This window comes from Aythya marila, assembly GCF_965140915.1.
Source record: "Aythya marila genome assembly, chromosome: 8".
NCBI classification, from domain to species: Eukaryota; Metazoa; Chordata; class Aves; order Anseriformes; family Anatidae; genus Aythya; species Aythya marila.
In genome coordinates, this window is record NC_139049.1 from 1,070,583 (window position 1) to 1,097,672 (window position 27,090).

At 34.0% G+C, this 27,090-nt stretch overlaps 1 protein-coding gene across 1 annotated transcript in view; it reads right to left on the reverse strand.

Moving 5' to 3' along the window:
* Positions 1–8,196: 8,196 nt before the first annotated feature.
* HFM1 (helicase for meiosis 1) overlaps positions 8,197–27,090 on the reverse strand; it is a gene marked incomplete at its 5' end in the record, with an annotated part of 37,198 nt that continues 18,304 nt past the window's right edge. The window contains 20 exon segments of the mRNA XM_082766035.1: positions 8,197–8,588; positions 8,858–9,012; positions 9,446–9,551; positions 9,827–9,887; positions 10,724–10,822; positions 13,646–13,755; positions 13,988–14,070; positions 14,935–15,053; positions 15,463–15,558; positions 15,986–16,141; positions 17,691–17,794; positions 18,504–18,661; positions 19,779–19,862; positions 20,798–20,883; positions 23,728–23,859; positions 23,948–24,045; positions 24,239–24,286; positions 24,378–24,484; positions 25,346–25,437; positions 26,065–26,145. Of these exon segments, the coding sequence (XP_082622161.1) occupies positions 8,522–8,588; positions 8,858–9,012; positions 9,446–9,551; positions 9,827–9,887; positions 10,724–10,822; positions 13,646–13,755; positions 13,988–14,070; positions 14,935–15,053; positions 15,463–15,558; positions 15,986–16,141; positions 17,691–17,794; positions 18,504–18,661; positions 19,779–19,862; positions 20,798–20,883; positions 23,728–23,859; positions 23,948–24,045; positions 24,239–24,286; positions 24,378–24,484; positions 25,346–25,437; positions 26,065–26,145 (2,042 nt within the window). The 3' untranslated portion in view covers positions 8,197–8,521.

Consider the following 27,090-nt stretch of genomic DNA (forward strand, 5'->3'; position numbering starts at 1 on the left):
TTCTTCCAGGCACCATAAGGCAGTCATTCTTCAGCAAAACTTCTGCAGAAGCACGTTCTGTGGATAGGATGAATTTTAAAAGGGTGACCAGATGGTGGCACAGTAAATGCCCTTCGTTTGAAGGGTTGCATGTGCACATTAGTAATGTGCCTTTTTTTCCATATGCATAGAAGAGAGGGTTAGACACACACACTTCTCCTCACACAGACCAATGACTTCCCAAAACATTTGTCAACAGAGTATTTACTACCAAATCCAGGAGTTTGAGATTCTAACACTGTCCCCATTAATGAGAAAAAAATGTCACTGTACAAAAGCTTTTTTTCCCCCTACTCTTTCTTATCAAATCCTTCAAACAGCTAACTAGCTTTTATAGATTGTAAAATCAGATAGAATTATATTATTTTACTAAAACCCCAGGGGTCAACTTATCACCTGAAAACCAGTTTACATGGACAACTTGACTTTCATGTGGAGTGTCAGAACATACCCTAGAAGTGAATCTAAAATAAATTATATAGAGTACTGCCTTATTTGTGCTGAAATTTATTGGTCCCACACTGCAATAATTTTGAAAACTGTATCCCTTAAGCTACAGTGCTGAAATATTATTAACTGCTTGAACTGATAGAGCATTTCTGATTGGCTGCTATAAACTCTATGGACAGAGACTAATTTCAATTGAATCACATGCTTATCTGAAACCATTTTCCACCATTTCAAGCAGCGAACTTTATTTTCTTCCAGAATATACTGTCCATTTTATTACCATCATCCTCAGTATACACTGTCATTTCTGTAAATCTGTTCCAGAAACTAAGAATGTATCTAAGCTTCTGCTAATATGGTTGTCTGAAACAATCACACCCAGGAGAGAGATCCACTTGTACCTCTTATCTTCCTAAAACAGGTTATTTTCCTCACTAAGCAAGCCTCCAGTCTCTGAAATGTCATTAATCACTTTCTTTCTTTCTTTTTTTCTACTGCCATCCTTTTGAATTAAAATTATTTTGATAATGTGGTGATGCTTTACTGAATGCTGTTTCTACACCTATCAGTATGATTGTAAGAAACCACCCAACTAATCTCAGAACCCAAAATCTTTTTAACTGAGGAGATACTGAAAATGTTGTCAATGATCCAGCTTCTTGGAGCTGAAATTTCCAACTAGGCAGAAAAACCTCCTCCAGGCATAACTTGTAAGACACAAGAATGGTGCCATGGGATAAAATCTTTTTATTTCCTGCACACAGTAACCTAAGAAGTCTGGACGACAAAAGCTACAATATTATATCACAATCATGAAACAAAACCAAAACAAATAAAAAATACTCACCTTTGGAAATCCTAGTAATAAATTCTATTGACTCACTTCCACTCAGATGAATTAATAACACTTATAAACCAAAAGAAATTGCTAAGAAAGAAGTTCTTACCTCAATATATACCAGTTTATAAACAGCACTACCCACACTTTTCCTTTACTAAGCTGCATCAAGCCTCTTCAGGCGGCATTCAGGCTAATGACAATTCGCTATGGCTAGTCAGTCCCTCTGAGCAGAAAACCCATAGCTCCTGGCAATGGCATACATCTCAGTAAGGCCTCTGCCTAGCAAAAATTTGAAAACCAAAATTTGGCAACCTTAGGGAGACATTTCCTTCTCTTCCAAACCCTTTATTACCTGGCTCCCTAACATCCTTCTTTTATGCTAGGATGTATCTAAGAAATAGCAGGAGCCTGTCGATAAACAAATACTCCATTGCAAAGTCCCAGTCCTAGCCCTGCAGGAAGGGAAGTGGCTAGCTGTTGACTGGAGCTCCATGTTCACTTTCTCTCATGCTACACGACTTCCTGAGGATACTCCTCAAACTTTAAGCTTTGGAACACTTGATTTTTGTTTTGGCCATGCACTTCAATTAGCCAGTGGTGGCCTATGATGGGCAGTAAATTTAGAAGCATGAACTTATCTTTAGTAAAATGGAAAACCTGGAGGAAACTATTTGGGACAGTAAAACTAATGTTCCCATGTCTGCCTTAATTATATCCTACCATTTACTGAAGTGACTAGAGCAAGTTAGCAGGACTCTTTCTGTCTTATCTAAACAAGAGAAGTTCCCTCACACCACACATTCACAGTACTGAAGAAGTAGTATAGAAATTGCCCTTGCCCACTTGTATTAATAAAATATTCTGAGAATTTGTAAGTGCTTAAACAGCTAAGATAAATGTTTTGGAATCTATTTTTAAAAAATGATAGCTTAATTAGCCCAAAAGCAGAGATTCACAATTCCATAGTGGGTACAGCTGATAGAGACCAAGTGTAGCTGGAAGCATGATCAGATGTCAACATGCAGCAGGCTAAAAAAGTTACACAAGCTGATCTTAATATGTGTGACTATCAGATTTTCACTGTAGAAATACACATTTTTCTATATCCTTTTCCTTTTCTGAGCTGAAATCATGTCATTTATATGGAAATCAGACTATATTCTGCAGCTGTTTCTTCTCTGCTGAAGTCATGGGAATTATTTGCACTTAATAAAGCCTCATAAATAGTTTTTGCCTCTAAGTGGGTGGGGGAGCAGCAAACAGATCATAGTCATTTACAGTTACAAGCATCTTCTTTATTTTGAAAGTTATGTGCATCCTTTAATAGGAAGTTTCACAGTTATGAAAGAAGCGTTGTTTCATTTATACAAACAAAATACTCTACCAGCCTCCAAAACGTTTTGCATTTTTCCCTGTGCTCAGCTATCTGAAATTAAAAAATTGCCATGTAGCATGAACCAAAAGGATAGTCTATGTAATCATTACATGCTAGCTCCATGTACTATGTTCATTATACAAAACAAACAAACAAAAAACTAATTAGCATTTCTAGGCCCTTTAACTGTATTTGAAAGAACATGTATCTGTTTTATACCAAGCATGCCTACCTAGTGTAATGCCAATTTAATCTACTGCATTTCTGTGAAATATGTAAGATTTTCACACACCACTGCCCAGATGGGTCTCCCCAAAAGTGCTGGTATGTTTAAAACCTGCAGGAAGACAGACTCAGTTACAACCAAAACAATCCCACAGGACCAGAAAGAAAGTGTAGCTGTGTGTCAGTTAGCATACTAAAGTGAATTGGGAAGCAGCTCTTCCTAACTGGTATAAAAAGCCTGTATTAGGACCTCTCATTAAGAGCAGCACATGCAGTGCAGGACTGCAGGTTAACAGCAGCACAGCTTTTCCAGTCACTTCACAACCACAGCAAAGCAGAACCGTGAACAGTGATCAGGATCACCTAGAGCAGCATCAAATACTTCCTGTCCCCAAGGGCCCGTATTACTTATGAGGATACAGCCTAAATCTCCATCTCAAATACCTGCTAAGAGCACATAGAGACCAGGAGTTACATCACTGGCAGACAGGAGATGGCTTAATGGGATACAATTTTCTCTCATATTGGTTTAAAGAACAAAGAATGGCAACATGGTTAAACGGGGGTGGCCCTTATTCTCAGCTGTACAGCAATGGTCAATAAACCTATTGCCCCTTTTCTCATTCTTTCAGCCTGAGTTGAATTTCATAACTACAAACTATCACAAGGTATATACCTCAGTTTATTTTCATGTCAGCCTTCACTGTGTTTTAGTTCTCTACAGGAAGTGAATTTCACTTTGTGAGTACCACCTCCTTTTTTAATTCCTTGTTAAGCAGACGAGCTAGGAAAAAAAAAAAAAAGGCACTCATGGATCTCATTTCATGGATACCATTTAAAGATTGTCAGTCGAACAACTGTCATGACACTGCTCTCTTGTTCCTACATATAAAGCAGAAGGGGTGAAGTAAAGAGGTAAATCATGATACCGTTTCTTTTAGAAAAGAGACCATTGATTCTGTCACGATGATGCCCTAGAGTAATCATTTATGCTCTACAAAATGACTGATTTTTAACTATTTTTCAGATGCATATTGATTCTATACAGCAATTTGTGTTTAAACTTTATTATTGTGTTGACTGCCTTTAAGAGCACCAACTTGTGTAACTCGCGCAACTGTTCTGTGAAGGTACATCTCAGCAAAAATACATTCCAAACTGTCATGATTATCTTAATAATTACTGCAACGTTTAGGCCACTGAAGTGCTCAAATACATGAAGGAAGTCTATGTAACCAAAATGAGCATGAGACAAGCTGCATACAATTGTCACTATATATTCACGGTATTCCATATGCTATAAACTTACCTTATACATAAACATGTCTGGCAACATGTTTAAACACTATATGTAATTTTCTCCTAACAATTTTTGATGATCATGGTTTTTCAGTGCATATTGTATTTTCTTCAAGCACAGATACAGTTGACCTTAGTTTATATTTTGAAACCAGTATACGTGATAGGACAAAGAAGCATATAAGGAAGTTGAAGTTAAATTAAAAGCAGGTATGAGCATGTATTTTATTACAGAGAGTCAGACAAGTAAGATGGTAAAATCTGACTTCTTGTCACATTGAATTTTCTTTCACTATTCCATTATGGGAAACAGTATTTTTGCAAAGTATATTTTATAGAATCATCCCCAGACTAAAGTCTATGACATTCTGAAAGAATTACTTATACAATCCCACTGATTCAAACTCAAGCTGCTTATTTAACATTGCAACTCTATGCAGAATTAAAAACAAAAAACTAAAACCAACAGGATCCCTTCAGACTTTAACAATGTTTTTATGTATTTAAGTCTGTATTTCATCTATTGGTAGTAGCTTAGTGAAACCGTGTTATGTTAACTGGTTGAATTTAATTAGTACATTCTATCATTTGGGTAGCACCTGAAAGGAAGTTGAATGCAGCAGCATTTGTGGAGCACAGCCATCTTTTGCTGTACAGAAGAAACAAGGCTATTCAACATAGAAAAGTAGGATCCTTATGTGGGTAAAAGAACCCAGGCATCTCATTTGCACAAGAAAAGCCATATTCAGAGAGCCTGGCTGTGAATTTACAGCACAACAGCTTCTCCACCCTAACTGTGTGTGGTCACTTTCATCATAACATAATTTGATGAGTTCCACCAGAGAGCAATCCAGCCCACTTACAATCTGAATCCTCTTCTGACAGTGTCTGCCGCTTTCTAGTGACTACACAGGGAGTCCACATAAACTAGGTTTATCTCTTAAGATGATTCTGTTAAATGACTAAAATTAGACAGCTCTTAACAGCTATGTCTATATTTACCTTTTGGGGCGTGACTTCAGATTTTGTTCCCCTGACCATTTATATCAAGCACCCGTGCAGAAACACCACAGTTCCTGCCTGGGAGCCATGTAATTTCTATTTCTATAGAAATCAGAAATGGTGGTTGGCAGGAGGTAAACTGCATTCTTAAATGAGACAGAACTCAGATGTGACTAGGAGGTGCATGACTAGGACTGCTGGGCTAAACAGCAGTAGCATAGTAATTGTGAGTACCTTACCTTGGGAGTTTAATTAAAAACAAACCAACAGCAACAAAAACCTAGTATGGTTATCACTTTTTATCTTTAAACTATTATGATTTGAAAAATGGAACAATGAGAAAACAAACATTACCATATGAAAAATACTTCCTTCTCTTGAGATAGAGAACACTTTAGCGTCTTTAAGAACTACTAAATTGGTTTACTGAAAATGATTTAGACTTGAACAAGTCATAGAGCTAATATGAATAATGAAGTAAACCAACATCAAATAAAGCACTTATTTCAAAAAAAAAAATAAATGTTTTTCAACATTACTGTAAAGATATTGCAGTTTTCAAAGACGTATGTTCTGAAATCTGTGAAATGTTTTCAAGAACAACAGCATGTTTTTACATCCTATATCAAAGTTGGAAAATTACCAGTTTCTTGTGAAAAACAGAGTCAGGAATTGATCTTATAAACCATCTGCAAAGTACTCCAAATAGTCTGAAAGTACTGAAATGCGTTTACTATCATGTGTTCTGCCTATGGATGAAAATGGAAATAAAAGCCTTTTAAAACCAACTGAAGGAAAAAACCTGAATACAGCATCAGAGAATTAATCAGCTTCAACCTTCATGAAATCAAACAATAACTACTGAACTCTTCCACTGGAAAATATTTTAATTGGAAGATAAAATATTTGCAAGGATAATTTTCTTTGAAGTAACAATCTAAATATAAGCCTATAAACTAAGCTAAGAGTAAGTGGATATATTTAGATTATACTAAAAATTCAAGCAAAAGTGGCAAGTTAGTTACATCACGTAACAAAACTTTAAGTTGTAACATTAAGTTACAAAACTTACCAGAATATTTCAGAGAAAAATGGAAATACACTCTCAGTGCAGAAATGAGGCCAAAGACCATCCCCAATCTGAAAAAATACTTTAGTACAGAGAAACAAATACCCTATTCATTTTTATGAAGACATAAGCATGACCATTACAGTCACTGTCTCACAGTTCTGAGCATTTAAAAGGAGCTTCATGCAGACAAGTATGAAAAAGTGTAGCACCTGCTATCAGAAGCACATTCAGATTGCTGGTGAGACCTGAACAACTGGTATAGAAGCAAGGTTTTGAAAAGTCACAAGTTGTATCACTACAAGATTACACAAATTATATATAATCACAAAATTATACAAATCATTTCATTCTCCTGCCCCTCTTATTCTCCATAATTGAAGCTCAGCTTTGTATTGCTATGTATTGCTATGCCCTTATCAAATCTGAAGAAACTGAAGAACAGCCCAATTAGTTGTTGCAAGGTAACACCCCACAGAACAGCAGGATACAAGGGCAATTAAAGAATGCTACATAATAGGAACTATAAATCTGTGGGGAAAACAAACAAAGCAACCTCATTTCAGGCAGTGAGGAGGGTTGGGTTCTTAAACACAGGCAGGAAGTGCCATTTTAGACACCACAGAGTACCTGGAACACCTTCATGTGGGAGATCTGTGCTCTTCAGATGCAGCTGAAGGAAGATTCTCTAAGGCATCAAAAATGAAACTTGGCACCTGTATCTAGGTAGTCAAACCACTCCTCAGCAGCTTGTCTGTAAAAAGATGCTTGATTTGGAAGATGAGGAACACTAAGTCTGCTGTCCTCTGTTTTAGCAGGAAGGAAACTTGCAAAAACAATCATGGGATAAGAAAGGAAACTCAAAAATGAAAAGTTCCTGTTACTACCTCCCAGTTCTTCAAACCATGAAAGGGACTAACACCAGAATTGACAATGGGAGTGAGCTAGCAATGAGCCTGTTCAGGCATGAAGAGGTCTAACATAATACTAACTTACAGATGCAGTGAAATATTTGAGGTACACCAAAGTGAGTCATAAACTTGGGCCTGCTGGAATTTGCATAGTCAAAAAGTTATGGACCAGTTGAGTGAGGCTACTTGCACTTGACCGTTCTTTTATAAGGAAAGAGTTATATCTAAAAGCAAATCAAAGGTGTAAGGAATACAACACTGGAATAAAGTAACATATTAGCCAAGAAACATACAACCGTGTAGTATAGCAAAACAGTTGTATTTGGTTGCACCTCAAACAATGTTGCAAGAACAAACAGCTAAGTTGCCATGTGTGGTTTTAACATTTCAATTCTACACATTTTTAATAATTAACAAGTGAAATTTAATATTATCTTCTTACGGATTTTAGGTAATATTATATATTTTTCTATCCATTGAACTTGTAAGGTCTACTGTTCAAACACTACAGCTGTAAGAAGATTGCTAAATCCAATACTTGGTTGTCTAAGTTTGTACAGGGGTGCATAAATGTACATTTTTTGACCTCAAGTATTAAAGTGAACAGCTAAACACAACTTTAGAATATTGTTTATAGACATTAAACAATTGTTTTATTGAGATCCTGGGAACACATGTGCATGAAGGAAGTTGCACTTTTTTTTTTATCAACCAGTTGACAGCACTGTCAGAAGGAATATAGTCTAGAATAATTGACCATTCTACTAGAACTTATTTGATTTTAAATCTAATTATTTTACAGAATCATTATTATGTAAAATTCAGCATTAGAAAAACTGACAGACATAACCAAAAAGCTTTAAGAAATTTTTGAGGAAAGAATCTTTTGTTCATTTAAACAGTACTTAGAAGTAGGAAACATAATAGACAGCCTACTGTCTCTCATGTGATTTTTACTTTGTCTGTAGAAACACCCTCAGCCTGAGAACTCTTTTGACTCATTTCTATATTTTTCTTTGCAATCCTGAAAACAACAAGGTCAACAAAGATTTAAGCAATTTCAAAACGAGATAACATATCCAGAATTCCATTAATTATATATCAACTTTTTTTTTTTTTTTTTTTAAATAAACAAAACAACTATCTACTCTATGCAGCAATCCCACTATTGGTAAATAGTTAACACAACAGAAAATAAATTCTCTTAACAGCATTCAAAGGCTTCATTCAGGAATAATGGCTAACATTTTTTTAAGCACTTACAATATATTTTTACAGTATGTCATCAGTTTTTATTTTTTTATACAGTTTTACAGTATATCATCAAATAGTCCAAGTAAAGGCTTGACATCACTGATTTCATCATCCAGAAGATATCTAATGAAGAGTAAGAGAGAAACAAACAAATAAATTAGGTACAATATATCAAAATCTATGAAATCAGGAGCACTATGCAAACTATATCCTAAAGACATCAAGACAAACAAAATAGTTGTTTTTTCCTTCCTAAGAAAAGTTAACTGCTACTACTAACTGTGCAAATTCATCTTTTAAAAACACAGTTGTAAGAAATTAATGAATTGCCACAAAGAACTAAACACCTGAACACTGGGGCAACAGAAAAAACTCACATAGCTTTTCATTACCTGGGCTCTATTTCTTCTTCCTGTTCTTTTGTGAAAAAAAAATCTTCTTTCCTAGTGAATTTAAAAGAGTCGGAGATTGTTTTTGAGATTGAAGAACACTGTATATTTTTCAGCTCTTGTGAAGGATTTGAATGCTTTTCTTCTTGAAAACTCAGCTGCAAGACAAACATTAAAATAACGGTTAAAATAACTAACTGAAAGACAAACTGCCATTATTGTAGTATGTAGGATAGATATTTACATTGGTATTAACATAATTGACAAGGCTTTAAGCACACAATAAATATATGCTTGGATGACTTTGCAGAACTGTGGCTATTGAATAGATATTTTCAAAAATCATTCTATATAAAGTGAATTCACAGGTGAAAGCTTCTGTAGTTCTGGTGAACTCAAGTCCTATCTGTTTGAATCATGACCATCACACTGAACACACAATGCATGTTTCTTCCACATTTGGACAACTCAGAGAGGTTCAGAAACTCTCTCTGTCTGAAATGATGCACATGTCAGATATGGTAAGTATATTTGCTCATGAAAGACTAATATAAGTATAGGTGATCATGTTATAAAATTATTTTTACTCACCATATTTATATATCCACTCTGTACACGTAATTCCACTTTTGATGAGCTATTAAGCACAGAAAAGAATGGGTTCTGACTACTGGTCTCACCTTGTAATGTGCAAGAACTGAAAATATGAAGTTGAATAATATAAGTATTATTTACAGAAGTGCAAAGTGGTTTACTTTTCAGTTCAGGACTTTCCCCCTACACTTAAATGATTTCAAACTATTTATCAATTCTATTTTTTTAAGTTGAAATTTCACTCTATTTTATCAGTGAACAAACAACCTTCTATACATTTAATTATACATACAAACATATAAATGTGAATGCAAATACAAGTAAAATATTGACAATATTTTATAACAATAAAATTGCAATTAATTATATAATGCTTACCCTTTTGAAATGTCACTTGTAGCTTTGCTTGTTGTATACTTGCAAGGTGTTTCATGCTCATCTGGAACGTGAAGGCAGGTATTTCCATGGTCTATGTAAAAATGATTTTTTTTTTTTTTTCTTAAAAGCCAGAAACAGCCTAAAAACACTGCAAATATTTTACACAGTATCATCAATGATAGTTTGAAAAGCTGATATCCACGCTGCAGCCCACGGAGGAGCCCATGGCACAGGAGGTGGATGCAGCCTGGAGGAGGCTGCGGCCCACTGAGGAGCCCCCACAGGAGCGGGCCCCGGGCCAGAGCTGCAGCCCATGGAGAGGAACCCACATGGGAGCAGGGGGTCTGGGGGGAGCTGCCCCTGATGGACAGACCCCATGGTATGGATCCATGTTGGAGCAGTTCTTGAAGAGCTGCTGCCTGTGGGAAGTCCACGCATGATCAGTTTGGGAAGGATGACATCCCATGGGAGGGACCCCACATGCAGCAGGGGCAGAGAGTGACTGTGATGGAGCAGCGGAGATGAAGTGCTAGGGACTAACCACAGACCTCATTCCCCCACACTGCTAGTGAGGAGTAGGTAGAATAGGGTAAATGGGGCAAAGGTGTTTTTAGTTTGATTTTAGTTCTCACTGCTGTAGTCTGTTATCAATATGTAAAAAATTACATTATTTGTCCTGAATCTGTTTTGCAAGTGACATAACTGGTGAGTGATCTCCCTTGTTCTTATCCCAACTCACGAGCTTGTTTTCATCATATTTTCTCCCCCTTTTCTATGAAGGAGCAGGAGTGAGAGAGTAGCGTGAAAGAACTGAGCTACCTGTCAGGGTTAAACCACCGCAACTCTGTAAAAAAATTTGTATACAGTACAGAATTTATTTTATTAAAACAATCTTACCCAATTCTCCACTGGAAAAGTCACTAGCATATACTAATATTTCATCATCAAGATCATTCCAAATGTCATCTCTCAGTTCGGAGTTCACGTCTGAAGCACCTGAAAAACACCATCTGCTTTTATCTCTGTTAGTCAAGTTATGCATTGAAGATTCTTTAAGATATTTTTTGATGTCATTGTCTCTTGGCTTTTCTCACTTACAAATACTGAATGATTCAAAGAGAAAGCTGTAATCCATGGACAAGTACAACAAAAACTTCCGTGTTTTAAAACCAGTTGTTCAATCTACTGAAAGAAGGATTGTCACATATGCACTCTTTTCTGTGTTATTTTGAGAAAAGTTATCCTCACTGTAGATTCTAGTGAATAAGCCTTAAAAAAATAAAACTTTTCAAATACCACAATTTCATTCTTTTCCTTTGTCAGAAGTATTAGAACCCAGATTTAAGACTTTTAATTTGGTCCTTTCTTCCCTTCAGATCTCCAAAAGCCTAACTGCTGTCTTCCTCTCGTCCAATCCAATGCCTAAGAACTAGCCATGTGTGGTGGTTTTACCATGGTAGGCAGCTAAACACCACAACCGCTCTCTCACTCCCCCTCCTTAGATGAGGAGGGGAAGAAGTAAAGTAAAGAACAACTCATAGGTTGAGATAAGGGTAATTTAATTAAAGGGGAAAAAAATAATAATTATTAAGGAAAGATTATTATTAACCAAACAATTTAACTAAAGGGGAAAAAAAGGGGGGGGAAGGGGAAAAGGGAGGGGGAAAGGGAAAACAAAACAAAACAAAACAAATAAAGGCTATGTGGAAGTGCAGAGGAAAGAAATTACTCTCTACTTCCTACCAACGAGCAATGCTTGACCACGTCCTTGAAACAGGGCCTCAACGCACGTAGCCAGCATTCAGGAGGAGGACCAACATTTTCATGAGAGCCCACCCCTCCTCTCTTCCTCCTGTTTCCACCTTTTATTGCTGAGTGTGACATCATATGGTATGGAATATCCCTTTGGCTGGTTTAGGTCAGCTGCCCTGGTGATGTTTCTCTTCTCACTTTTTACCCACCCCCTTGGAGGGTTAGAGAGAGTCCTGATGCTGTGCCAGCACTGCTCAAGCAGCAGACACAACACTGGTGTGATCCCACTGCTGTTCTAGTGCCAAGTGCAGAGCACAGCACTGTATGGGCTGCTGCAGGGAAAGTTAACATCCCAGCCAGACCCAGTACATCATGACAAACTCATTTTCAAGCACTATTGTTAACATTCTTAACTAAAGTGTGATACTTAATGTTTTAAAGTACTTTATTTTCTGGTGCAAAGACAATTTCTCTCACTTTCTCTCCCTTTCATTTGTTGTGTTCTCTTTCTTCACTACCAATCCAATTCTTTGCTGATTTTTTTTAATCTCTCTTCTGCCATACTCCCCCTCCAGCACCAGACAAGTGCCACAGCCCTAATATGTCTGAGGAACCCTGATCTAGATTTCCCTTTCAACAGAGGGAAAGCAGGACAGGCTCGAATCAAAGATCCACTTCCACAGTGGCTGGAAGAAGCGCTTTGAAGGCACTTATATTGTAAATTTGGGTGTGTAAATTTGTAAATTTGGGTGTGTACAGTCAGCATGGTGCATTATTACAGACATGCACACACTTTAAAATACCTGAACCATAGGCTTAGATCACTACATTTCACAGTATATTCTCAACTCCTTGCATTTATTCATATAGCATGGAAAGACATCGTATCACAGATGCAGATAACCCTATATAAATCATAGAATTTGACACCTTTTTTCATTAGAACTATTTTGGTTGCATTTTTAAAACGTAGCTGGCCCAGTCAATATGGCCAAGATTACCTCTTCTGGTACTATCCAGTTACATCTATCATGTCCTCTTGATGACAGAGTATTTGCCTTAAGATTTCTTCAGCATAGAGTATAGCTATACTGGAATATTCACCTATCTTCCTGTGAATGTATTGTTATACACAGTTATATTGTATACTAACTGACTCCCACAAAGCAACTGATAATATGGTTATGCAACAGTCTTCCATCTTAAGACTAAGTAACAAATATAGCAGATAAATGAGTACGGCAGGAAAATCTGAAGTATAAATTGAAAGGAACAGGGTTGCAATCCCACCTTCAGAGTATTAAGTAAAAACGAAATGATGCAGTATAGATGCAACCACTTAAGGAAATACAAGCTAAAAATATATCAGTTTATCTCAGCAGTGTTTCTTATATGTCTGAATATGTTCTATACATTGATGTTGCTACTTGTTTAGCCAAAATCTTGTATAATCAAAACCTGATTCACATAAATTTACAGTAACCAAATACAACAGCAAAGAGCATGCAGTGAGGAGAATATCATGGTTACATACTGATAATAAAGACTGATCATTTAACCACAAATGTAAAACATTAATGTCATTTCACTGCAAGAGAAATAGAACAAAGAAATGTTTTTTCAGATAGAGATATTTTCTAGTTACGAACTCAGTTATTGAACGGTCATATTTTGTTAACCATCAAACAAAAAGCTCTTATTTCACTAACTTCTTTCAGTAGGTATGAAGTTAAGAAGAAAAGGTAAGTAGGAGGAAAGTTCCTTTTGCACTACAAGTGGCTTCAGTGGAAATATATTAAAGGAAGTATTTACAGATTTGTACCCTCATATATTTGAATTTACTCGTTACTGGTTCATATAAAAATACATGTACAGGCTTAGATCTGCATTTGCAATTCTTACTGATACCAGAAAAAAAGCCAACGAAGGCCACTGTATTTCCCTATACATTCAGCATTCTATAATGCTGTATTGTTTACTGTGGTGATTTCAAAAAGTTTGAGTTTATAAGGTACGTACAACTCGAAACAGTGAAAATGATGATTTCAAAGATTAGTAATAACTTACTACTCTTTCCATAATTCCAGGATTGCAGTTGTTTCTGAGATATTCCTAGGCTATTAACATTATCTACCAGGTCCACTGAAGGTGACGAAGACAACTGTTTATTGCCAGACCTATTTAAAAAAAATAGTTGCATGTCACTAAAACAGTTAAAGAAAGCTGCAACAAAAATGATTTTATTCAGAGAACAGTTGTTAGTTGTGAAAATTTAACATAATACCTAAATTAGAATATATATATATGTGTATATATATGTGTATATATATGTGTATATATATGTGTATATATATGTGTATATATATATATATATATATATATATATATATATATATATATGATAAATACCTTGACAACGCTGGCATCAAGGATTTGGATACAAAACCAAAATGTTTGAGATCCACATTCTGAGCTTGATTTAACATCTGCATCTAAAGAAAGCAGGTTATTAACCAAAAAGACAAACATTGAAAAGCACTTTTTAAAATTATCTGACTTATATTATTAATATTGTAACAAGATAGCATATTTTAAAAAATCACTTAAAAATCACTTTAAAAAATCATTACAAAAAAAATCATTTTAAAAATCATTAAAAAAAAATAGTTCTTGGGATCCATTAAAAAGATTTGAATGACATGCTTCTACTGTAGTTATCCAAGTAGCCTGGCAAAGTCAGTCTGGGTATCACTGACTTTCTTCTATATTAGCTGTAGGCTATATTATTCTCTATTGCAAAGAAACAAACAAAAAAGCTGTGAATAGTAAATAAAACACTCCAATATCTCAAATATCATTCTCTCTGTAGAGAACATCCATTTGGTATTACATTCAAATATGTAAAGTGTAAGCCTTTAAATCTTTCAGAGGTAAAAACCAATGTAGTTTATTTTCTCATAAACAAGTGGATCTCTGTGTCAACACAAACAGGTCTCCTAGTAGCATTACTTTGATGTATACCAGTTTTTGGTTTTGTTCAGGTTGTATTTTGCCAAAATCAAATCACAATACAGTGCCTTCCAATGATGCCTCTGTCCTTAACCTACTAAGATCTATGAAACGCCATAAAAGTAAAAACAAAGAGAAGCGTACCGTTGGAAGCCTTCTAAACAGCAGTGTAACCTGTCAAAGATTCCTGGACCTTTCTATTGCTTTGCTTCTCACGGTCCATACAGACAAACTTGCATGTATTTATTTACCTATGAATTGCTCAAACAAATACTGCAAACAAATATATACAAATACATAATGAAATAAAATAAAACTATTCAAATGCTGACTGTATTCAAACAAACCTTTAATCGCTTTACTGGGGGTACAGATGAAATTGAGTTCCTGCTCCTTAAATCAGCTAAGTACAAAGTAAACTTAGAATCTCCATTCATCTCAGACTTTGGAGGTACTCCAGTTTTACCTGATAAAGGGAATTCAAAGAATCTTCAGATTAGTTTAGAAAGGATAAATCCTAATTCTTTCCAAATCTATGGAAACTTTGCCACTAAGTTCAGTATCTTTTAATAAAAGATTTAATACACTAGTTCAAAGATTTCACACACTAATATTTATAAAAAAAGTCAAGTTTGGTATTGCACTTAAATCATATCCTAAATGATCTGAAAAATATTATTAGTCATTGTAATCCCTACAAAAGTTTTATTAACAAAATGTTTTATTAGTATTTTTATGACTGCATCATAGCAAAAACTTAAGTCTGACTCTTGCTTGCACCACTTCTGCTAATGTAGATATGGAACTATAAATGGAACTATTGTAAATTACACACATCTAAAAGTAAAAGAAATAATAGATTTAATGAAACTCACAGCAGTCATGTCCACATACATCTTTATTTTTACAGCGATGGTTGCACTCTCTGTTCCCATATTTCTTGTAGGTATGCTCTTCTTTAGATCTGCTTCCTAGATAAATACAATACAGAAATGCTCCTTTTTTATTTTGTATGTATTGTTGAGAGAGTACCTCGTGCAGTGTAAGATGGGCTAAAAGTAATCTGGGTCACTGGAGTTTTGTTGCCTTCAACAACACTTTGGGATGCCCAAGCAATGTAGATGGAAAGAAATTAACAAAGACTGAAAAAACAGACACTATCACCATTCTGAGATTCAAGCTGTAGTATTAGACACCAAACACATGATTTTTCTTAATTTCAAATTAATCAAAGAATTGCACTGTAGTCCTTGACAAGGAGAAACAACAGGACTATATTCTTGTTATACTTGAGAAAGAAACAGTATGGATGAATACAGATCTAACTCTGCACTAAAAGTAAAATTCATTTTTCTGTTGACTTTGGTATTAGCCAGACGGTGTGATCTCACCATTTACCTGTATCTACGTCTGCTGCTGGCGGACTTTGCGGTGAGCCGTAATACATACCAAGTGGAGACTCAGCTTCCAATTTTTTATTTGTAACTACTTTACCTCCAACTGTTCTTGGCATTAAGTAAAAGGCTGTAAATGCTTGCTGTATGTCAAGGCCAACTTTGAAAAAAAAAAAAAAAACAAAAAACAAAATTAAATTGCTACGAACTGTTTCTGAAACTACTGATTACATCCACTTTTCTAAATGATTTAACTATAAATCTTTATTAAAAGACTATGGGAATCTGTTAGGATAATGTACCATTAAAAGTAAGCTATTATATGAATGGATTCCTAATGACTGAGATTTAAAAAACCCTCCAAAATTAAAGCCATCATTGCTACATAAGTAATGTAGCTATGTAGTATATACTTATCCCCATTAACCATATTTTTCTATGTTTCTGTACAACTAAGTTTATTCCTGGCTTTGCATTGTTGATACAATTTTCACTTTAAAACTGTACAATAGTCTCCGTTACAGGACTATCAGCAGCTCTGTATTGAAAAAGGAGTAAAATGAAAATGTTGATAGTACCTTTGAAGTTGAATGCTAATGTTTCTAGTTCAGGTTATGATTAAACTAAGATTTGTAAGGGACTGTGAGACACCATTTGTAAAAAAGAGTATTTTTGCCTTTAATAGGCAAATATTGCTGGAAAATGAGTCAGGCTTTTCAAAAATGTGAGCATTTCCTTCATGTCCAAAACAGAAGTGTGCTTTAAAGACAACCTGCTTTTAGCACAACTTCAGTTACCAAAGGGACAATTTCAGAGAAACTAACCATTGAGTTGAGTTTTACTGTACTCAGTACAACTTGTAGATAGCTAAGTAGTAATAAAAGAACAATTTTTAATTCATCTTATTTGGTTAGAAAACATTCCTTCCTCCCCGAGGCACAGGTTTATACATAGAAGTACAGATTATTCTAGGTTGGATGACTGTAATAGTACTAATATTTAATGTTTATCATGGAAGCATCGAATATACTTCAGTTAATCTAACACACAGTCATGTTCTTTACAAGTGGAGCAGGATGAAGAATTTAATGCAGCCAGTTCATATTTAAATTATATTTCAAATTCTATTTGAAAGCTCGTTACTCTCTCTCCTTATCTACTGCTGTAGCTTCAATTTCATGGAAACTGACATTGAGGGAAACAATGCTTAAATCTTCACACCTTAAGAAACAACATTTTCCGCTGCAGAAATTTCTTGCTGCTGAGGTGTAGATGGATCTGTATCTAACAATCTTATACACAAAACAAAGAATGGAAAATCTAGCCATTTGCAAATACAGTTCTTCCCAGCATAAGTAATCTATAAAGCTGACAGTTTATGCCTACTAAAAGTTAATTCAACTTGCAGGTGAAGGACAGAAGAGAATCCTTATCTGTACCATCAGAGCAAAATTCTATCTCCTAATAACAATTTTGATGTTTCCCAGTACATTAATATTCTAGTAAATAAATAAATTTGTAATTAGGAAAGTCAGGTAACACTCAACATAGTAAAAAAAAAAAAAAAAAAAAAAAAAAAAACAATTCATAGAATTTTGTTTACATTTAAGTTCATTTTATCATATTTTGGTTTGATATACAGTGTTTTAATAATTTATTCAAAATTCTTATGCAGTTGCTTTTAATTACAAGTATACTAATTAACTTACCATAATCAGAACTAATTAAATTTATACTAATGTCCTCTGATTTAAGAGCTCTTCTCACTTCAATTTTCTTCATCCAATTTCCAGTTTTTAGCAACACTGAATCCCTGTAATGTACCAGTAAAGTATTATTAGACATGGTTGATGAAAACAAGACTGTATACTATGGTATCAGTAACCATGTGAGAGTCTTTATTTGGCCTTGGTTCTCAGATTTTGCTTGATAAGTGGCTTAAGAATGATCTTCCAATATTATTTGATCTATAGCCATAAGAGAGCCATGATCAGTTTCAGTTCTGACAAAAGTGCAAGACTTTGGCCAGAACTTGTGTGAAAATCACACAGTTAGAAAAGACTTTTTCTCTCCTCCCATTTGCTCCAAGCATAATTTATCCAACTGGAGAATTTAATCTCTGAGTAAAAAACAATTTTGACAGTGATTTAATTAAAGAAATATAGCTAATAATCACAAGTAACAGCTTGAGAATGTATCTTTTTACTAGATATTCTATGTGTTTTGTATTTATGTGGAAATTACATTATGATGACTCCTATAACATGGCACCATTGTTGTACTTGTACACATACCTGTGTACTGACAAGCATACAACTGTGATGTTTTGTTTTTTGTTTTGTTTTTGTACTGAGTCTCATGCAGAGTTTTAGATGACAACTGAGTGACTAGAAAATGCTATAGGACAAAGACTAATTTTGTACCATTTGGCTTCCTTAAAAAGTACTGCCAAAACTGCAAGACAAAGGATTAAATGGCAACACACTTAAAAAGATCTGAGAAAAAAACCTGAACATACATACATTATTTTCTGAATAAAAATTACTTGATTGTCAGCATCTCCTATGATCAATGTAACATAGTGAAAATCTGGTGCTGTTCTCTTTGTCTGTAGCTGCTCAAAGTTTGTTAATTTGATGGTTACTAAGATTTCAGCCAGTGTATCACTGTATTTTGGAAGCTAGAAACAAATGATATAGAAAATGACTTAACTGTTAAAATATGCAAAGTAAAACATGTCCTTCCATAAAGTTTTAAGCACTGACACAAGCAGAAAAGCTCATTTTGAGCAATTTAAAGTACATTTTTTATTTATTGTGCTTCAATGCTCTTACACAGTACTAATCTTCTCCATAGCCAAATATCCTAAATTTGATTAAATATTGAGAAAAAACACAGTCTACATCAAACCCCCTAAATAAACCTCCTCTCTTCTATGGCAAGAGAAGGATACAAGAAGAAAATTGCATATTTTGATACAGTTTTGAGATTAAAGGTTTTGCCATTCCAGCATTCCTCTTTAACAATTTACCATTGTTACACCTTTCTTCTGCAAACAACTTTAGAGACACTCATCAGATATTAAGTCAAATGAAAAACTAAAATAGAACTGATCATTATAAAAATAGTGTTCCATACATGTACATGTATACAATTTTTAACTTCAAAGGTTTCTTCATTTGTACCAAATTCACAAGACACTTTAAGGTTATTTTTCAAATTTCTCATTTCAGAAAACTGAAGCAAAGTGACTATGTGACTTGCTCAAAGACATAGACAGAATGCATATCAGAACCTCAAAGCACACAGGATTAGAACGTTAGATTACACACTGCCATTGAAATGGCACCAGTTACGTTAATGCAATCACTTTATATATATTCCTCAGTGTGACACAGAAAACAAACATTAGTTAATGCGTGTTCTGTAAGTTTTATACAATTGTTTTTCATGTCTCCAGAGTTTTCTTTTATTTTTATTTTTCAAACATTTAAAATAGAACTCTCAGATTCACATACTAAGCTAGAACGTCAACATACTGGTTTGCAACTCTAATATAAATTACTTTTTAGAGAGGGGTGAGGAGAAAGAGAGAAGTGAGGTGTGATAGAGAATGTTTATTCCAAAGCTGTCCTTCAGAGTTTTCAGTTTTGTTTAAGTTTTATTATACAAGGTGGAATGAGGCCACAACACCATGTAATCTTCAACCAGCGAAGGCTTAATATTTTCTAATGTTACTATTTGCTTTCTTTTAACAATCTTAGAATAAAATCATAAAATAAATATAGAAGCATTACCTGTTCAATGTCAAGTTCATATTTTGGAAGATGCAAAACAGATTCTTTTATCTGGTTTCCAAAAGGAGGATGTCTGTTTAAAATCTGTAAAGATTTAATTTCATTTCTGATACATTCAGCTGATCAGAGAAGTTGACACAAATGTAAATTCAAGGAATCAAAGTCACCAGAATAATTATGTCATAGACAAAAGCCTTACCACTACTATTTCTCTACTGTCAGTGATGCCCACAATAACAACATAGCCAAAAGAAAGGAAAATTACAATACATTTTCTGTTGCTATCTCTTCTGTTCAGGTAACAGCCAATGAACTAGCCCATGACCTTAAAAAACTAGTCAGGTTTTATGAGTTGATGCTTCTATGTTGCCCCAGCTTTAGTGAAAACAAAAGAAAACAGAAATTTCAGGGAAACTGGGAAAGACGGCAAGAAAAAAAAAAATTCTAACCCCAAACCTGAGTAAGATCAATTTCATTTAGAAATGTATTACATATTCCAAAACATTGGAAAAGCAGATTCCTCAGAAAAGAAGCCAAGAACCAAATCTAACTCGACCACAATAAGGAGAGTTCTATAGATAATTCAAGAAGAATTTTATTCTATGACCATTTTTTTTTTTTTTTTTTTTTTTTAACTAAAACTAGTAATAACGGTAATTCATGATTTTCACTATCAAGATAAATTAAGTGCAACAGAAAAAAATACAAAAGGAAATATTTATTTACAAACACTGCTAAAAGGGGAATGCATGTTGCCTTTTGTTTCAAATCATGTTAATAAAGGAATTCTTTGTATTTAAGCAACTACTTTCCAAATCCAGCCAAATCAGTAAAGTCATCCACATAAAATTTGCTAAAACAAAACATTACACACATTAAGAAAAAATAAGTAGCCAAACTTTTTAAAATTACCAGCATAAATGAATAAACCACTTAAAATGCTCAATTTTTCTGGCACTCACATAGCAGACATATTACTTTCCTCATCATGTTTATCTGCATACAAAATAATAAATTACCAATTCAAGTTCCCTTGCATTTGTCTCTTCTATTTTTTTAAATGTTGTCAGCCCAGCATTTACCATAGCATTTGACAATGATACACCTGTGAAAAAAAATTAGTTTTATGCTGTTAAGTGGCAATTGTTAATCTCTAATTATTCTAAACTGCATTATAGGAAGTAAAAAAAAATGCTGAAATCATTTTAATGTATGCTTGCTCCTAGTTTTTTACCCAGGAAATCACAAAATTTCTTTTCAGTAGATTAAATATTTTAGTAAAAATTCCATGTATCCATTAGTAAAGAGAAGAAGAAAACATTTAACATTGTAATACTGACTTTTTAATAAACATTTTCTAGTATAAAACAGATTTTAGATCGCTTTCTACAGGAGTCAACAAACAAGTGCTCTATGTACATGTGATGAAGAAAGAGCATGTCACCCACATGGAGAATAAAATTTGAGACAAAGTATCCTATCCAAGGATTATATGTTAAAGTCATAGAATTTCAAAGTTTTTGAGCAAACTAATAATGAAATTCACTCAAGGAAAAAAAGATGTATTATAAACTTCTAGGAATGTTTGCATGTTTCACCAAATATTTTGCCATTTATCTGCCACATGACAAGCAGATTAGCAGAGAATTCTATATACAACCTTATTCCTCTTCATGATTCTCAGTTCTTTTACACTTATAGTGAGACTTAGAGTCAACACTCTACATGTGAAAAGCCATTTTGTTAGCTAGAACTACAGTCTACATGTACTACAATGACTGGAATAATTTTAGATAAAAGATACATAGAATGAGTAGGTCTACTCACCATGCATAATTCCATACGAACAGTAAAAGAAATCTGAAAATTAGGTTGGAAACCTCTTAGGAGACAACTCAAGATTGCCTTTTGGAGGACATGTTAAAGCACTCTTTCAAGAAAGGACGCATTTCAACTCAAGAATTTAACGATTCAGAAAAAAACATAAGGGACTTGTTTAGACCCTTCCTTCCTTTAAGTATATTTGAACACCTTTTGGGTCTGACTTGGGGAAAGCACCTTTTCTCAGCTCTCCTCTTATTTACAGAAGCTCTGCAAAAAGTTTGAAGACTAAAGACTATTACTTATTACTTCTGCAGCTACTTCGCTTAGTGCTGGTGCCTTGCTCTTTAAATGAAGCTGAAGACTAGCTCTTTTGTTATAGCTCCTGAAATGGTAGAATAGTTTCCATTAATGAAGAAAACATAAGATACAAATGATACTTCTCCTCATCTTTATTTCTGATGAATTAAACTCAAACTGAAAATGTAGTAGATATGATAAAATCCTGGATGGCAACTGTTTGCTCTGTCTGTGAAAACAAGCAAACAGAATCCAGGTATCTGAGCCAGAGGTAGCATCATTACTGGACAAGAGTAACAAATAGATATTTGTAGAAATTCAGCAAGAATCACATACAAGCTCAGTTAAAAAGAACAGTCAGTGGTATAAAGGAAGTGCCAATTATTGAGCCTTTTTTAAGATTCAAAAAATAACATACTGTGAAAAGAGTTTAAAAATTAGAGATTTCTAAATATGTTATATGATATCAGTAAATTTCTGTGAGCTCAAATATTCCACGTAACTCACAAAGAAATAGAATGGACTGCCCTAGCATGACAGAGATCAAGAATGAAACATAATAATATCTGTATCAATTCAATAACTATTTGATGCAGGGAAAAATAGTTAACTGTAAGTAGACTGTTAAAGAAGCCTGTGAGTGGAATAAATGAAAATTTGAAAATTATAAATCCTTTATAACATATGGTGCAAGAGCAATGACAGCACAAGAAAAAATACAAAGAAAAAAAAGGTAATGGGGACAGAGATGTATAAATATATATAGTACTTCTATTATTAAAAAAATAGAGCTGAATTCATTCTATTGAATGTAATATACAGGAGAGGATTTGTCAACACTGCAAGTGCCATATTTATTCCATTCATTCCAATCACCTAGAAATGGTAAACATGAGGCAGACTCCTCAGATGATTCTATGCACAGATTCAGAAATATTGAAAATGGGTTTCCACCACGATGTGTTATGCTGTGCAGAAGCTAACAAGCCCTGTCTCCTAGTTTGAATCCACATGAAAGAAACAACACTGATCCTGCACCCAAGCTGGTAAATCTGTAATGTACTGTACCATATGGATTTCCTGGCTTAGGCGCTCACTAATTTGCAGACCTCTGTAGTATACTGTTTTATACACAGTAGATGTGTCTTTAAAGAACAAATGCAAAGAACTGCAGTGAATTCTGAAAGCATGAAAGTATAAGATCAGACATTACAGCAAAAAGACATATTCTACCTCAAACAAGAGTAACTACATTTTTGTTGTACAGATGGCTCCAAAATTCTGAATTCCTTTTCAAGTAATTATGACAGATCTGCACTTCCAGACAGAAGTTCATTTAGTAACAGGACACACTAATAGGAAGAACACTATTAGAAAGTTGTGATCTTCATGTATAAGAATCTCTCATGCACAGCAAAATTATTTCAATTTCAATTTCATGGTTACCATCCACTTCAATGCAAATTAAATGGCTTTCACGCATATGAGTAGCAAAACTTATTGGTAACAGCTGCTTGAAAAGGAAGGTAAATTGTAGTCAGAGGTATGCAATCACACAAATGTGGAGTATGTCCAAAATACTCAATGAAATGAGTATTATGAAAAAAAGAACAACTCCATATAAACCACTTTGAAACCCTGAAGGAAATTAACAAATGGATTACTTTTACCCAAGATCATGACAGACTTCTAACAACCGTGACACTCAACCGTGGCAAATGGGTAACTGGGAGAAACATTTAATTATGTAAACAGGCACTCCAGAGGCTGATAATGACTTTTGATTACATTTCTAATTATATCTTTATCATTTCTGAATGGTACCTACCAATTTTTTCCAATTGTTTAGACACATGAAGTGAATTTTCCCAAAGTTTGCACCTGAAACACTTAGCTAAAATCACGGAGTTTAATAATGCAGAAAAATTGGTTTTACTTGATGCCAGAAAGTCAGACAACCCTGTAAAAATATGATTGACTTGTATTAATAAGATCAAATATATTTTTTTACACTGTATATAGAAAAAAAGGATTAAATTTTACCATACATCTAGTAATTCTTATGCCATTTCTAAATATTTTGCCAGTATCTTGTGTCAAAGTAAAGTCTTGAATAGGAATGCATCCTAGCTGAGCCTGAATAAGACTGAAAGAGAAATAGTCACATCTTGTTATACTTCGCTTATAGTACAGCTTATATAACAAGTTTCTATTGGAAAACAAAAAAAATCTGAACAGAAACAATAAAATATATAAAGTGACACAGATTGTAGCAGAGATTTCAACAGCCACAAAATGACAGTTTTCAATAAAAATTAACAATACAGTGTAATACTTACCAGTTTATTTTCATTTCTCTTGTTTTAATCTTTCCCTCCAATGGAAACCTACACATGAAAATATATTTATTTTCTGCTATTCATTTTATTTGTTACTAAAAATATACTTTTCTTTTTCAACATATTTAATTTTTCATACCTGACGGTTATTTTGTCCTTGTCTTTATTCAAAGTGTTCAGTATTTTCTTTTCATTTATTCTTAACTTGACATCCAGAAATTCTGCGCAGTTGGAGATCATTGTAACCTGTAACAATTTAACTTTTTCTTAACATTTTTTTTTCGTTCTCTGCCATTTTTTTGTAGTACTTTTTCCTTTTTTTTTTTTTTTTAAATAACATCATTTAAAATTTGGTTGTTTCAACACTATGACCGTGCAAAGACTGTCAACTTATTCTTCATAATACTGACCAACTTTCCTTCCTGTACAGGTTATTATACAACAGAAGGGGATGTTTTTTTTTTTTTCCAGCTTTTAGATGATTACTCCACTTGAACTTATCCAAAACCAATCACACTACTAACAATTTATGAAACGCAAGGCTAATATTAACAGTTTTTGCTATTTGCTATGTATTTCACATTACTTTTTTCATCCTTAAGTAAGAAAGATAGCTATAAGAGAACAGGCATTCCATTTTCTTCACAGGCAATCTGTTCTACCACAGTATCCCTTTGAAAACTAAATGTCTTTTGTGATATAATAGTTGCAATATAAACCGTCATCTGACAAAGGAAAATGACTTAAAATAAAGTCAATAACATTCCTTCAAAAATAAAATCTGTTTCTCAAGCAGCTTTTTTTTTTTTTTGGAATAAAATATAACTAACAAAATATGGTATTTTATACATAAGCAGAACAGCTTCAACAACTTTATGTATTCCCAAGAAAGAGAGGAGACAAAGAAGTGGAAATCAAAAGATCTCCCCAGCGAAAAGCCTCAAAAATACTCCATATGGAATTGATTAGGATGCATTCTTTAAAACTTTATACTTCATATAAACAAAGCCTGAACTCTTTAATAGAAATAAAGACTTCTGAATCTATTTTTGATTCTGTTTAAAATTAATCGAACATGTGTAAAGTTTCTTTGAAATGTTAAATTACCAATTCATTTAAAGTCTCTGTTCCCTTAATTGTGAAAAACTGTTTCACTGTTTCAAATGCAATATAATACCATGCCATTAATCTTCCGGTCTCTGTAAAACAAAAACATACCTTCAAAAATAAATATTCCAAGTATTTTAAGTGTACGTATTTAAGTCATAAAACTGAATTAATTTTCTTATTACAGGGCTCTATGAGATTTAACACCACTGACGGAATACACATAGCCCCAGCACCCTGATGGATATTATTGACCCCATCACAGAATGGCAGAAAAATATTCACCAGTTAGTTTTTTCCAATGAAGAATGAATTCACAAGAACATAACAGACTGTGAACTCACACTAACATATCAGACTGTGAACTGTGATTGCTGAGAAGCCAACCACATCTAGCACAACATTGTACAGAAGAGCTAGTATTGATAAAACCTGTCCTTCATTATCACAGGATAGCAGGATGTGATGCAGTGCAAAGTTCTATACTTTTCTTCTAATCTGCAACAAAATTTCCAGCAACATCAGAAGCGAAGGTATGTTCAAGAATTAAGAGAATCAACTTCTTTGCTAAAGAAACAAATCATATATCATGCAGTCTTTCAGAGTCTACTCTCTGTTACATTTCCATACTCATCAATAAGTAAGAATAGTTGTGACCCTTTGTAGTTCACTACTATCTCAAAATCACTTCTAAAAATTTATTTCTAGAGAAGTGTTACCTGTTGGTTTGAAACTATTTTCTTTATCCATCCTGACCAAATTGAAAGAAGACAAATCGTTCAAGTTCTTCAAACACAGTTCTGTACACAATTTGAAAATACATTTTAGTACCTGCAGAAAAAAAACTTACCTATTTACAAGCCAAGAACAATGACATTTAATTGCAATGAGTATATGCCAAAGAAATTCCACTGAGCTCAAGCAAAAGTCCTTCTTAACTTTGTGACAAATTTCCGCCTAGTGCAAGCTCACTCCCAGATGTTTGATATAGGATAACCCAACTCTTTTTCAGTAAAGCAAAAGTAGAAAATTAAGAGACTAGATGCATGTCATGGAGGCTGCCATTTTCAATTCTGAATGACAGGCCTTAGAGCTCATAGTATATTTACAAAAGATTTCCTCTAAAATTTTAATACTTAAATGGTTGAAATTTCAAATATCCAAAGGTATTTATGAATCCTTCATTAGAATTTTTCATACTGTATCAGATAATGTTATATTTACTTCATTAAACCCGTTTAGTTGCCGGTGTTGGATATCTGCTTGAGGATGATCAGTGTTTTATCTGCTCTTCTCTCTTTCAAAAGCGAGGGAATTAGAAGGTGAAAATAACATTAACACAGTATTCAGAATTTTAAAATAAAGTTGGGAAAGCACTCAAAGTGATAGTTCCCAGAGCAACCAGAAATGTTTTCATATATTAAAAGTGCAAGGTGAAAGATAACTATATATATCATTATAAAATATTTCATGGGTACAGGGAAAAGAAGCCACAGTTTCTGTAATAGGGAAAGAAAAAGGCTTTTTTGAAAGCATATAAACAGAATACAAACAAGCAAACAAAAAAGATAAATCAAGCAAAGAAAAATTAGGACAAAAGACAAAGTCAAAATTAGAGAGCTCTATGTGTAGTTTTATTTCTGAGTACGTATATGGGAAGATGAGGAAGGTAGAGGCATTTAATTTTTCTTCTCTATACAAGAAATATTTCTCTACTAGTCAAAATATGCTGATAGTGTTCCAAA